Below are 15,046 nucleotides of genomic sequence, written 5' to 3'. Positions count from 1 at the left end.
ACTGCAAGCTCCGCCTCCCGGGTTTACGCCATTCTCCTGCCTCAGCCTCCCGAGTAGCTGGGACTACAAGCGCCGCCACCTCGCCCGGCTACTTTTTTGTATTTTTTAGTAGAGACGGGGTTTCACTGTGTTCGCCAGGATGGTCTCTATCTCCTGACCTCGTGATCCGCCCGTCTCGGCCTCCCAAAGTGCTGGGATTACAGGCTTGAGGCAACAGAAAGTATATTTGGCTGATTCAAACAGAAAATAAATGTATTAAAAGAAAAATTGATAGCCAAACAGACCTGCTGAGAAGGCATGCTTGTCAAATGGCAAGAACAAGGAAGTCTAGGCAGTTTTGGGAATATGGCCAAAATAATGCAACAATTAGTCTCATAAGGATACCACTGCTGGCACTGGTTAATACTGGATACTGCTGACTTACCATTTCCACTCCTGGACAGCACTTCCCCCGGCATCCTTGTCCCTGAAAATTCAATCCTGCTGCAGCTCCTACAACTGCCTACTACAAAAACATGAACTGCAGTCCCTATTTTCTTGGTTCACTAACTCTTGATTCAAAGTACAAGACAAGAGCACCAAAATTGAGCTTAGATCATGTACCCATTCACTAGCTGCAAAACAGACTGGGAAACAAGTATCTAGGCTTGTTTATTTGTTGTTGTTGTTGTTGTTTTCAGCTTTACTATAGAGGAAGGTGGCCTGTACCTATCACCAAAACTCCTAAGGTGGTAGACAGATATATCACACATAAACAGGAGCCTCAGATACTGGTATGCCAAAGAACACAAGTGTCTACTACACTGCTACAGTAAAATGAAAATAGGTAATGATCCAAAAGTCATTTTTATTTGGTTATGTCAGGATATATGTACTCCTTAATAGTTGCTTCTTGTGGTTTGCTTAGGCCAATATAAAAATAAGACAACAGTGATAAGAGACTATATTCCCTAAGTGGTAGGGGAAACTAGCTGGAACTTTATATATAACAAAAATAAATTATAATTAAAAGGACTTGCCAATGAATCCCTAGTAGTCATTGCTAAAAGCATTCCACACTGACTACTGCAGTATTATGTATGTAGTCAACTGTCATAATTACATTGTAAAGGGTCTCTTTGATTTTATGCAAATGTTCTCCAATATATTTTACTACATAAGTAACTGCTTTAAAACACACCTCTGATCATCATTTAGGGATATGACTTTCATAGCATGCCCCTACTTAGCTTTCAGTGTTGTTTTACATTCTTCGACTTATGTACTACAACACTCAACCAAACTAAAATATGTGTTTCTCTAATTTTTGTCTTGAAATTTAAATTACTAGCTGATTGGGAGTGAGCTAGAAAGTGGGAAGGAGGTTCATCTTTTTTAAACAGTAATTACTACATTATTCTGGAAAATGAATTTGTAAAGAAATATGTACAATCATCTCTTTCAATGAAAGTTTGAAATGAATATTAGTTGTCATTATAATATGCATTGATTCAAAATCATTTTGTACTTAAAAGAAAATTGGTAGGTCATAACCTCTTCATAGTTATCTATTCTAGATAGTAGTAACATAAATATTTGTTATGTTACATTATTTATTTGTTACATTATTCTTTGCTAAGAAAGAAAAAAATTTAAAAACAAAAAAGTATAAAGGGGTTAAAGGAGAGAAGGGAGGGAGAAGGGAAGAGAAAGAGAAACGAGAAAAAAGGAGTAGAGGGAGAGGGAAAAACAACCACGCTAATTACAAAAACACATCAGGGCATTTCTGTTCCTTGCTATTCCTTCTAGTAAGGAAAGGTTTAAAGGAAAATGCTAAAGAAATACTTCCTTTTTAAAAACAAAATGAAAAAGACACAAATGCAATAAAGTTGCCAAAGAAATGTTTTAAAAAACACTAACGTACATTTTACATGGAGTATGTAGGAGCTATTAAAACTGTATTAGGAATTATAAACTATGAGTGTCATATAAACCCCATACACTGTCAGTATTAACTTGTTCTTTTTTGCTTCCTTTGTTTTGTTTTGCTTTTTAGTTTCTTGATCAGTTTGTTTTCTTAGGTGCATCGTGCCATGCAAAAGAAACTGCTCCAGACTGTTAAGCTCTTATAACAATATCTTAAATTTGATGAAAAGTGGAAAAAATTAAAGAAAATTAATAGACCAATAATTAGCAGATGAAAAACAGTGTTTTATGGTGTCACACTGAAATTAATATTAACCTAAAACATGAAAATCTAACATTGTTTAGCTGATAGACTTATTAACATTCAAGACAGTAACTAGCCTACAAAAAGTACTTACATTGGCTTTCCACAAAACTAAAGCAGGTTGACCTGATGTGTTCGGAATAGTAATGATATATGTTAGAATGTTATGGCTTTTAAGTAACTTCTCTTACAATGCAAAAGAAAAAGTTTTCACATAAGTATGAATTACCAAAGAAAGGTATTAAGAAAAAAAAAGTTAAACCAATAAAGCAAAACTTCATCTAATATTTAGAATACAGAGCCTAATTAAAATAAGTTCTCAGAGACCACATTCTTGCAGTATTTTCACACAGAAAACACTGTTCCACAGCTATAAGCTGTAATCATAAACATGAACAGCCATTTCCTGAGTCACACAGTGGAAGATATTTCAGAATGCAAATGACACTCCAACACAGAAGTATATTTCAAGCTATTTGCATTATCATTAATTCAAGAAGAAAAAAATGAATATACTCATAGTTCCATTAGTACTATCTCTAAAATTTAGGAATAGTCTTGAAACATTTAACATATTTTCATCAAAATAACTAAATTGGTTCTTAGATGCAATTTAGCTACTAATTTTATAGCTACAAACTTCGTAAGATTTCCACACAAACATTCCTGATAGTCTTACAAGTAGCTAGACATGGATTTGAATTTTAATAAGCAATATTATAAATACCATAAAACCTCTACATCCCTAAAACAAACTTTTTTAATACTTTAAGTTCTAGGGTACATATGCACAACGTGCAGGTTACACGGCTATACACGTGCCATGTTGGTTTGCTGCGCCCATCAACTCGCCATCTACATTAGGTATTTCTCGCAATGCTATCCCTGCCCCAGCCCCTCACCCACAGACCCAGTGTGTGATGTTCCCTGTCCTGTGTCCATGTGCTCTCATTGTTCAACTCCCACCTATGAGTGAGAATATGTGGTGTTTGGTTTTCTGTTTTTGAGATAGTTTGCTTAGAACAATGGTTTCCAGTTTCAACCAGGTCCCTGCAAAGGACATAAACTCATCCTTTTCTACGGCTGCATAGCATTCCATGGTGTATATGTACCACATTTTCTTAATTCAGTCTATCATTGATGGACATTTGGGTTGGTTCCAAGTCTTTCCTATTGCGAATAGCACCACAATAAACATACATGTGCATGTGTCTTTATCATAGAATTATTTATAATCTTTTGGGTATATGTCCAGTAATGGGATGGCTGGGTCAAATGTATTTCTAGCTCTAGATCTTAGAGGAATTGCCATTGTCTTCCACAATGGTTGAACTAATTTACATTCCTACTAACAGTGTAAAAGGTTTCCTGTCTCTCCACATCCTCCCCAGCATCTGTTGTTTCCTGACTTTTTAATGATCGCCATTCTAACTGGTGTGAGATGGTATCTCATTGTGGTTTTGATGTGCATTTCTCTCATGACCAGTAATGACGAGGATTTTTGCACGTCTGTTGGCTGCATAAATGTCTTCTTTTGAGATGTGTCTGTTCATATCCTTTGCCCACTTTTTGATAGGGTTGTTTTTTGGTTTTTTTTTTTTTTTCTTGTACATTTGTTTAGATTCTGGATATCAGCCCTTTGTCTGACGGGTAGATTGCAAAAATTTTCTCCCACTCGGTAGGTTGCCTGTTTTACACTGCTGATAGTTACTTTTGCTGTGCAGAAGCTCTGTAGTTTAATTAGATCCCATTTGTCTATTTTGGCTTTTGTTGCCATTGCTTTTGGTGTTTTAGTCATGAAGTCTTTGTCTATGACTATGTCCTGAATGGTATTGCCTAGGTTTTCTTCTAGGGTTTTTATGTTGTTCGGTCTTACATTTAAGTGTTTAATCCACCTGGAGTTAATTTTTGTATACAGCGTAAGGAAGGGATCCAGTTTCAGCTTTCTACATATGGCTAGCCAGTTTTCCCAGCATCATCTATTAAATAGAGAATCCTTTCCCCATTGCTTGTTTTTGTCAGGTTTGTCAAAGATCAGATGGCTGTAGATGTGTGTGGTGTTATTTCTGAGGTCTCTGTTCTGTTCCATTGGTCTATATGTCTGTTTTGGTACCAGCACTATGCTGTTTTGGTTACTGTAATCTTGTAGTATAGTTTGAGGTCAGGCACCGTGATGCCTCCAGCTGAAAACCCAATCATCTCAGCCTAAAATCTCCTTAAGCTGATAAGCAACTTCAGCAAAGTCTCAGGATACAAAATTAATGTGCAAAAATCACAAGCATTCCTATACACCAATAACAAACAGCCAAATCATGAGTGAACTCCCATTCACAATTACTAAAAAGAGAATAAAATACCTAGGAATCCAACTTACAAGGGATGTGAAGGACCTCTTCAAGAACTACAAACCACTGCTCAGTGAAATAAAAGAGGACACAAACAAATGGAAGAACATTCCAAGCTCCTGCACAGGAAGAATCAATATCATGAAAATGGCAATACTGCCCAAATTTATAGAGTCAATGCTATCCCCCTCAGCTACCACCGATTTTCTTCACAGAATTGGAAAAAACTACTTTAAAGTTCATATGGAACCATAAAAAACTTTTTAATATAAATCTTTTAAAATGTAACTGTTGACAAGAAGAAAAAGGGTAGATAATGAACTGAGACTATTATAATGCTTACAGTTAAGTTTCAAGGAGTAAATAAAATCACACACTGCATAACGATGGTTCGGTCAAGGACAGACCACTTATATTATACTACAGCGGTCCCATAAGAGTATAATGATGCTGAAACCTTCCTATCATCTAGTGATTGCCTAGTTGTCATAACATGGTAGCAAACATTACTAACATGTTGTGGTGATCCTGGTATAAATAAACCTACTGTAAGTAGTATAAATGTATAGCACATACAATTATGTATAGCCCGTAATACTTGATAGTGATGATAAAAGACTGTGTTACTGTTTTATGTATTTATTATTACTATACTTGTTATTGTTATTTTAGCATATAGTCCTTCAGCTTATTAAAAAAAATAGTTAATTGTAGTACAGTCTCAGGCAGGTCCTTCAGAAGGTGTTCTAGAAGAAGGCATTGTTATCATAGGAAATGACAGCTCCATTCATGTTATTGTCCTGCAGACCTTCCTGTGGTACAAGATGTAGAGGTGAAGACAATGAGATTTATGATCCCTAACCATGTGAGCCTAGATTAATGTGTATATTTGTGTTTTCATTTTTAATAAAAAACTTTGAAAAGTTTTAAGAAATTAAAAATAGAAAAAAATCTTACACACTAAGGATATAGTCTCATACAGCTGTTCAATGTGTTTGTGTTTTAAGCAAAGTGTTATTACGAAAGACTCAAAAAGAATTTAAAAGTTTATAAAGTAAAATATGTTCCATTAGCTTACGGTTAATTTATTACTAAAGAAAGAAAAATATCTTTAAAAATAAATTTAGTGTAGCCTAAAGGCATAGTGTTTATAAAGTTTATAGTAGTATACAGTAATGTCCTAATGCTTCACATTCACTCACCATTCACTCACTGACTCACCCAGGTCAACTTCAGTACTGCAAGCTGCATTCATGGTAAGTACCCTATATAGACGTACCATTTTTTATCTTTTATATGGTATTTTTACCGCATCCTTTCTATATTAAGATTTGTTCAGATACATAAACACTTACTGTTGTGTTATAATTACTGACAATATTCAGTACAGTAACATGCTGTATATGTTTGTAGCTTAGGAGCAAAAGACTATACCATATAGCATAGGTGTGTAGTAGGCTAGACCCCCTAGGTTTCTGTAGGCACAGTCTATGATGTTTACACAACAACAAAATTGTCTAATGGTACATTTCTCAGAATGTAACCCTGTCACTAAGCAACATGTAACTGTATATGTATGTACAAATGTGTATGTATATGATACATGCATGTATCATATACATATAAAGATATGTGTATATAAACATATATACATTTAAAATGTTATTTGTGGACAAAAATATTGGTTTCATTATGTTGTCAATCTCTAAAATATTTTATACAAAAACGATTTTCAAAAATAAACTTATTTGGCTGGGTGTGGTGGCTCATGCCTATAATCCCAGTACTTTCGGAGGCCGAGGTGGGAGGATCACCTGAGGTCAGGAATTCAAGACCAGTCTTGCCAATATGGTGAAACCCTGTTTCTACTAAAAATACAAAAAATTAGCCGGGCATGGTTGTTGGGTGCCTGTAATCCCAGCTACTCAGAAGGCTGAGGCAGGAGAATCACTTGAACCCGGGAGTCAGAGGTTGCAGTGAGTCAAGATGGCACCAGTGCACTCCAGCCTGGGCAACATAGAGATATTCCATCTCGAAAAATAAAAAATAAAAATAAACTTATTTCGTAAGTTAAAACTATATATATATATATTTACACATATATATGTAAATCTGGGAACATTAAAGCAAAAACAGTTCTTTACATCAGTTACCAGAAGGTTAAACAAAAAGTATTAGCAGAAATATTTATTGTATACATGTGCTATCATCAATTACTTAAACTGCATATGTCTCTAACAATGTGTTACTCATAGTTTGCAGAAGAAAGCAGTTTTTCGGTATTAATTCCTTATATTTAAATTCTCTTCATAAAACTGCCTGCAATGTTTAAAATTGCATTTGGTTAACAAATTTAAAGCTGTTGAACTTTCAATCAACACTCTGCATAATTCACATTAACTGAGAAAATACTTTCTCTGCAGATAATGAAGTACCTGGTAAGCTCAGTATAAATTTTGCCAAATGGAAGATACTATCCAATTTTTGTTTGTATATAAGTATTTGGTCCAAATATTTTCACAAGTACTCTTTGTCATTCCATTTATACCTTATTTTTTACAAGATAAAACTTGACAAATAAGCAGCAATGTCTGATTCTTTTAAATATTTATCTAAATTTAGATGCTATAAAACTGTAGACTCCTTCAATTGCATTCTGTTCTTCTAAAAAAAAAAAAAAAATTAACCAATTAAAAGTAGGCACTCCATCAAAACCTTTGTACCAGTCACAATATTCCAATATATCTGAATACCAAAAATATATTTTCAAAGTTAAATCTTGTGCAGAATTAAATTTTAAAAGCCTTATCTTCAATAATTATAATTTACTAAGAGCTTCAAAAGTTGAATTTTTGATCAGGCCATTCATGGAATGTTTAAAATAAAAATTTCCAATTGTTTTTGAACAAAATGCCATCAAAGTATAGAATACCTGCTTATAAAAATGTTCAATAGGCCGGGCACAGTGGCTCACGTCTGTAATCCCAGCACTCTGGGAAGCCGAGGTGGGTGGATCACCTGATATCAGGAGTTTAAGACCAGCCTGGTCAATATGGCAAAACCCTGTCTCTACTAAAAACACAAAAAATTAGCTGGGCATGGTGGCAGGTGCCTGTCACTACTCAGGAGGCTGAGGTAAGCTAATTGCTTGAACCTGGGAGGTGGAAGTTGCAGTGAAGTGAGATCGCGCCATTGCACTCCAGCCTGGGCAACGAGAGCAAAACTCAGCCTCAAAAAAAAAAAAAAAAAAAAGTTCATTAACACTATAAGACCCATAGATTAATTTATAACATAATTATTCAAAGATTCAAGTGTTTATGAAATTCAATTAATGAAAAGAAGCAAAGAGAAGAAGCTTATAACATACTAAAGCATTCCTTTATATACATCAGTTTTATTCAAAATACTATAGTTCAGTTACATTACTGAATATCTATAGAATAATTCATAAGTTTTTTGACAACTGTAGTTTCTATATGGTAAAATATCAAACTTCTTTTGATGCGACCACAACCAATTACAAGTATAGCTCAGCTTCACAGGTTACTTAATTTAGTAAGAACTCCATTTTAACCATTATACTATGGTCCACAAAATTTGTATCCATATTGCAGAAATAATTTTATCTTCAGTGATGAACTTAACTAAATTCACAATTGCATTAATGATAATATTGGATGTTTCACCTTTGACAGAAAGAACTTTTAAGAAATTTTTCTGATTCCATGAATTAGATGAAAAACTTATTGGAATTAGCTTATTTTCTGTTTGCGGCATTGATTACACTGATAAAATTGGCATCATTCAACTGTTTATGAATTTCTGCTAATAAAAGACACATTTACAGCTATCACTCTTATTTTTGAAAATACACAAGAAAAAATTAAATTAAAATAAGTGGAATTAATTTAAAAGCCATTTGATGTAAATGAAAACTCATACTTCACAGATTAATTGGGCCTTCCACAGTTATATATGTTAAATTGTTATCTGCAGGTATAATCTCCTCAAAAATAACTACTGAATTTGACAGTAAATTCTGATGCTTTTTCAGTAGATTTGTGTCTTCAGAGTTTCATGTGGTCAGTAACATAACCATGGGAATGCTAAATATTGGCAAACATTTTATGCACGATTTACAGGTTCATCACCAACATCCTTGAAAAACAAAGTATCAGTAGTCAAATTTTCATCATACATTAACTTTTCCTTTATTTGAGCTCTCTGTTCCCAAAAAGATTTATTGCAAAAGCATTATCAAACAATGAGAAAAACAGTTGTTGACAAACCCACTATAGAAACAGCCTTCACACTATTCTTTGTATCTTGACAGGCCTGCTAAGCCTCTATTCTCTACAAACATTTCATTTACTCCTAATCTAAAATTCCCCACATCTCCTATTGACCCCAACCCAAGCATAGGAGCTATACAAATCTGAGACTTTAGCTTGCATTCATATAACTAGCTGGTACACTAAGTGGCCAGTAGAGACAGCAGCAATAAATACTTCTCCCACCCTGCCTAGCAAGTTAGTTGTCTCCAGCTGCTCATGTCCCAGCACACTTTCATTTTATGAGAAAGGGCCCATCATGCAATCTTTAAAAGGAGTTGTTTGTTAATTTCCATTTGGAAAATATCAGGAAAAGAGAGCTGGATTACCACTGGATGTCTTCCAGATTTAACCTCATGTTAAAGTGAGAACTCTCTTCACTGCACATATGGCTCACACACTAATAGAACCAGGCAGAGGATTAAAAAAAAAAAGAATGTTCATTGATTCTATCTGGGCTCATTTTAACAGAACTATTAATGGTAGTTTATATTTAGTTAAAAAAACAAACACTCTGAGACAAATGCTAAACTGGGCATGCTACTAGGACCACAGGTATAAACCTTGATCATTTCAGGCAAACTAGGGTGATGTTCGTGGTACATTTAAGCACTACCCACATTTAACACATGAAGAAAGAAACATAGAGAAGCATAGAGACAGAGGCTAGTTTACTGTAACGCTAATTAAGCTTAAGCTTCATGGTCCTTCACCTGAATGTGCCCCTTCCAAGGCCCTGTTATCTAATTTTGTAGTCACAATTTTGTATTCTTTTTCCACAAACAGGGCTCTGCACAACCTGGATCTGCTCCTGTATGGAAAAACTTAATAATTAACCAAAATTTACACAGCCTGTGATCCGTACAAAATGAATTCGGACTTGTGTGGATTGAGTTTCAAGAATAAAGTTATATCTGAAAATGGAAAAATAGTATTACATTTTTTTCCTACCAGAATCCTAACTGGTATCACTATTTTGGAGTCTCTCCCCACTATATTCCAACCTAAATACCACTAACACCACAAACTAATAGTCATAACACACCATTTTCACTATGTGACTTCTGAATTTGAATGACTCCTCAATAACATAAATTTTCAATGTCTTTGTCTAGCCTACAAACTCACCATCAAGCAGACATATGCAGACATTATCTCCAACTATTTAGGTAACGCTTTTGTTTTTTGTTTTTCTCCATCAAACCTTCTATTGTCCTTGCCTCTGAGTAGCCAAACTCTCAGCTAAACCTATCCTATGTTCTACTATGGTTCACATTATCTATTTTGTATATCCTATTTTGGCCTCTGACATTAAATATTTTCTAACTTAATGGCAAACCATACTTTTCTTCCCCAATACACTAAAACCTTATAGAAAAAGACTAACTTTCAGTTACGTTGTACTTACACTTCGCACAGTGCTTCGTACACAGCACTCAATAATATTTTGCTTAGATGAACTAGGTCTAGGCCTACATTTACAAATGGTAACCTCTCCCTCACCTAAAGAACTTTGGCTAGGTCTTTCTTATGACATTGATTGCATTCTCCAATCTGAATTATAAAAATAAACTCCCTAATTTAAAAAAATCTTATACTGCATATATAGTGGTATATTTACAGATCTATAACCGATCTGATTCTGAATAGCATTTTGCGGACCAAAGTCTGGTTATATGTTACCTTCCTCCTTTCTTACTACCACCTTCATACCTGAAGTAAATATGAATTTGGTGAAATGAGCCATTAATAAACAAGAAAATAAAACAATCTTTTCAAAATTCAAAACAAATCAGTGCTTACATATGTTGTCTCTCAAATCTGCACTTCAATCTGATTAGAAAAATACACAGTCTCCAGGGTGACTTGTAGCAAATATGAAATAAATGTGAGAGGTGTAGGTCACTAATTCTCAGATAAGTAAAAAAAAAAAAAATTTAACTGGTGGGACTGACAATAGATTGATATTTTAATTTTGTCAAAAAAGGATTAAAAATAAAAGGGGGCATTATAGTATCAAAAAATTTAACAAGGATATAACTTCAGAACAAAAGAAAAAAGAGTCTATTAAATTGAAAAACTTGCTATTATAATTGATTATCAAGTCTCAAAGAGACAGTAGCTTGGGAACTACTATCATATACATGTAAATTAATTTCTTAGATCAATTTCTTTGCCCTCAATGAGACCTTGGTTTGAAATGCACTGTTATGATATCTTGCAAAGATGGCCAAAAACCAAAACACTAAAGCCAAACTAAGTAAGCAACTAAAAAAGGAAAATAAGGGAAGCTTATTTCTTCCCCAATCACCGGCTCTTTCCTTTACAAAACGACATTTTATGTACGACTGGTAAAGTCCCTAAATTGAAGAGCAGCAAAAGGTCAAATGCCCAGTTTGGTTTTTACAAGAAAAGCTATAAAGATCTTTGCAACTGTAAAACTGTAAAGATATTCCTATCAAATGATTCTGCAATTAAACTCAGTAATTACCAGGTTTCTATAATATACAAGAACAATCTACTTCAAATTAGTGCAAGTAATCTGGTTGCTATTACTAAAACATAGATTTGCTTCATTCATTCACTTGAGAAAAAGTATACTGAGAGCCCTTTATTAACTATTTAAGTGTCTTAATGCAGACTCACCTAGTATCACAAACTAACATTTTTCAAGTTCTTTAATACCTTCCATTGCAACTCATCTTTCCCTTTCCTAAGAAGCTTTGCTGAAACCTAGGTCTCCAATTTGATAAATTATTTATTTCATCTTCATTTTAATTTTAAGAACCAGAGCTTGATTGTTTCCCTTTGGTGCTTGCTCTGTGCACTATTTCTGTCCTTCAAGGCTTAGGGTAACTTCCTGTTTCTTCTTTCTCTGAATTTCCACAGCCCTTTTTCGTGATACTTTTATTTACTTTATTTGTGGCACTCATCTTTCTATACAGCATAGCATGGAGAGTAAGCACATTGGGCTCAAATCCTAACTCTGTCATTCACTAGCTGGGTGACTCTACTCCAGTCACTTAACATTAATTAACTATGCTTCAGCTTCCCCATCAGTAGAATGGGAATAATATTTGTATATAAATCATAGCATTCTTAAGAGCAAATGAATAAGAAGCACTTAGAACAGTGCTTGCGACAATATTAAGTCCTATTTAAATATCTATTATTACAGTGATTTACCTAATTTTAATCTCTTCTTTCTCTCATAGGTTCTTTTTGTGGACCAGATATATTTTTCTTTTCTGAATCCCCCTGTACATCTTACCAATTCCCTAAAAAGGCAGTCATGTAAAAAATATATTTGCTGAATTACTTACTGTTGAATACTCTGGAATTGTTCTGAAGGAACTTTAGAATTGTTCTCCAATCACTTCACTTGTCTGTATTTTAAGTTCCTAATAGTTCTTAAAATGTTTAACCAAAACATCCCTAACAATGGAGGAGGGGTAAAAAGTACTCCAGGATGGTTTGGGATAAAGATTAAAATTTCTATTCTATTAGCTCCAATCACCTGCCACTGGTTGCTAAAAGCACTATTTCAGATTGAGGCCCTTTCGGACACTATGAATGCCAAGATCAACTAATCTTATCTACCCTTGCCTGACAGTAGAAAATGGAGATACTCATTTTTTTTTTTTTAGTTACCAATCTGGGGCTTTACCGTAAGAAGCCCATCCTCCATGTAAAATTTATTTAAAATTGCAGTTTATCTGAACATTTCACAAGAGTTTTTCATTTCACTCTACAATGCATCCATGTTTGTGTGAAGGTTGATCACACAAATTGAGTCATTCTTGTATTGTCCAACCACATCAGAGTTGAGAAGCCAGGAGGCAAAAGCACTCAGGGCACAGAGCATTGCTCCAAAAACGTGATTCTCTGCAAGCCAAGCTGCTGAAACTGCCCAGGACCAGTTATACCAAATAACTACTAAAATGAACTTCCAGGAGTCTATGACTAATTTTTAACTACCACCATCACCCACCAATCAGAGCTTGCCAGCTCCTCACAACTTTACTACTGTCAATGAACTTTCTTTCAAAACCATATGTAACATTTCTCTTTTTTTTGTAAAATCCCCACCCTTTTCTTTGTTCTTCAGACATACCAAAGACACACTTTGTGTATGCCCTGAATTGCAATTCTGCCATTTCCAAATAAAACAATAAATTTAGATATTTGTCTCTATATTTTACTTTGACGTTTGTATAAATTTAAACACATAATTTTTTTCCCTAATCTCTGATTAAAACTGATGCTTCGGAGAGATGTAACCATGTTTCTTAAACCCCCAGTACCTAGTATCTCCAGATGCTGCACCTCCAGTTGCTGCAGTACACCTCATTTTCAGAAACATAATCCTAGATTACATGTTTCCTGCAGTATATTGTTTTTGCATCCTCCCAATAACAACTAAAACATTACTCCCAAAATAGCCATAAAAGTTTGTGATATATGACAGAATAATAGCAACATTTACATTTTAATAGTGCTAAGCATATGTAAAATTATTTCATATAATCCTATTTAATATTTTAAAGATTAAATTCAAAAACATCACATTATATTCATGTATCAACTCAATCCTGTTGAAGCCTGTAAATAAATTTTTACTTTTCTCCAAAGTACAAGTCTGCTGCCAAAACACTAGCCAGAAGTAATTCAGGTAAATTGCTAAAATACAATGCTAGCATATTCAACAGGACAAAAGTGCATGCTAAAATTATCAGGCATAGTTACGATACTTAGTGAATACAAAAGCTGTCTTTCCTTCAATAAATTCTTTAGAACTTAAACGCATTATAATCTAACCACATAATTACTGTCCTGGGTCTACTTGTGACAAAAAAATTACATGTAATGGCTTCTTGTTTCAATGAAAACAATTCTTCTCATCAAGAATTTTGATCAAATGAAATTACAGGCCCACATGATTTCCCCCCAGCTGGACTTTAAGGTCAATAACAATGAATAGGTTATATAGAACTAAATTGTCAATCTATCACGCTTTATGTGATCAATTCTAAATACAAACTAAATGGCAAATTTTCTCAAGTTACTCAAGTAAAAACGGTTCACTTTACTTCCCTTTAAAATACAAACTACAATTTGGATTTATGGTGATACTGCTGCCCCGCCATTGATTTAAGTGCAGCTGGGACTGGTCACAATAATTTCCAAATTCCAAATGTAAAGACTATGTATCAACTCAGAAGAACCTAAAAGAGGTGCAGACACGGAAAAAACGCAGTAGGGGAGGGCTCAGGTGCTAAAAGGCCTCATTAGAGTAACAGCACATAGAACATGGAGAAGGGGAGGAGGGGCAGCAGGGAAGGTTGCTCACGGGCCCCCACAGGTGAAGCCTTTGTAAAGGCAGTGGGAAGAAGCTGAGTTCGTTTTGTTTTGGGAACAGAGACATGGTTATAGAGTCTCCATCGCGATTTGGATAACAATAAAAAGACCCTTTCCTACCAAGTTCTTTCCAGCTAAGGCTGTGACCTCTCCGCCGGGAAGTAGAAAGGTGTCGTAGGAATGAATGTCCCAGTCTCAAACTCCAGCTGCACAACTTACCGGGATCCCCCGACCCAATTCATCTTCCCAAATCTTTTGACACCGAGGTCCCTGTGTCTAGAGCTCAGACATCTCAGCTCTGCGTCAAATCGCAGCTTCAAAGGGATCCCCCAGGGCCTCCTGACAGCCTCAGAGCGTGAAGAAGCTCCTTCTGGTCCAAGGCCTGAGGCCCAACCTCCCAACAGCCTCTGCGGCTTCTGCGTGTTGCTTCCGGTCCTGATAGGGCCGCAAGGGGACGCTGTGGCAAAGCAGCCGGCCTGGCTGAATACGTTTTCATCGCGGAGGCAGGGCAAGCCTAAATAAATGGAAGCCTAACTATGTGACAGGGGCCACAGGATTCGTGTTTCAAAATATCTCCTTCACAATTTTACCTAGTTCTGACAGGTCTCTGATGTCTTTTTCGAATCAGAGATCAGACTTGAGAAAGAAAAAGAAGGCAAGGACACAGTCCAGGATCACTAACGCTAAAAATGATGTTTCCGTTCCCATTAATTACCCCATACCCAAATTCCTTACATATTCTTCACGTGCAGTTTTAATACTCCGTAAACAGGTGTTTATAAGAAACATAGCACTGTAGTAAG

General features: G+C 35.2%; 1 protein-coding gene across 1 annotated transcript in view; it reads right to left on the bottom strand.

The window, feature by feature from the left end:
• LOC105501573 (uncharacterized protein C12orf40) overlaps positions 1-14,649 on the bottom strand; it is a gene marked incomplete at its 3' end in the record, with an annotated part of 60,760 nt that extends 46,111 nt beyond the window's left edge. Inside the window, exon 1 of the mRNA XM_011927553.1 lies at positions 14,463-14,649. Coding sequence (XP_011782943.1) covers positions 14,463-14,485 — 23 coding nt within the window. The remainder of the gene's footprint in view (positions 1-14,462) is intronic.
• Between the last annotated feature and the right edge of the window lie 397 nt (positions 14,650-15,046).

The sequence above is a fragment of the Colobus angolensis genome, unplaced genomic scaffold, assembly GCF_000951035.1.
Source record: "Colobus angolensis palliatus isolate OR3802 unplaced genomic scaffold, Cang.pa_1.0 Scaffold726, whole genome shotgun sequence".
NCBI classification, from domain to species: Eukaryota; Metazoa; Chordata; class Mammalia; order Primates; family Cercopithecidae; genus Colobus; species Colobus angolensis.
This window is presented reverse-complemented; position numbering and strand designations above follow the sequence as displayed.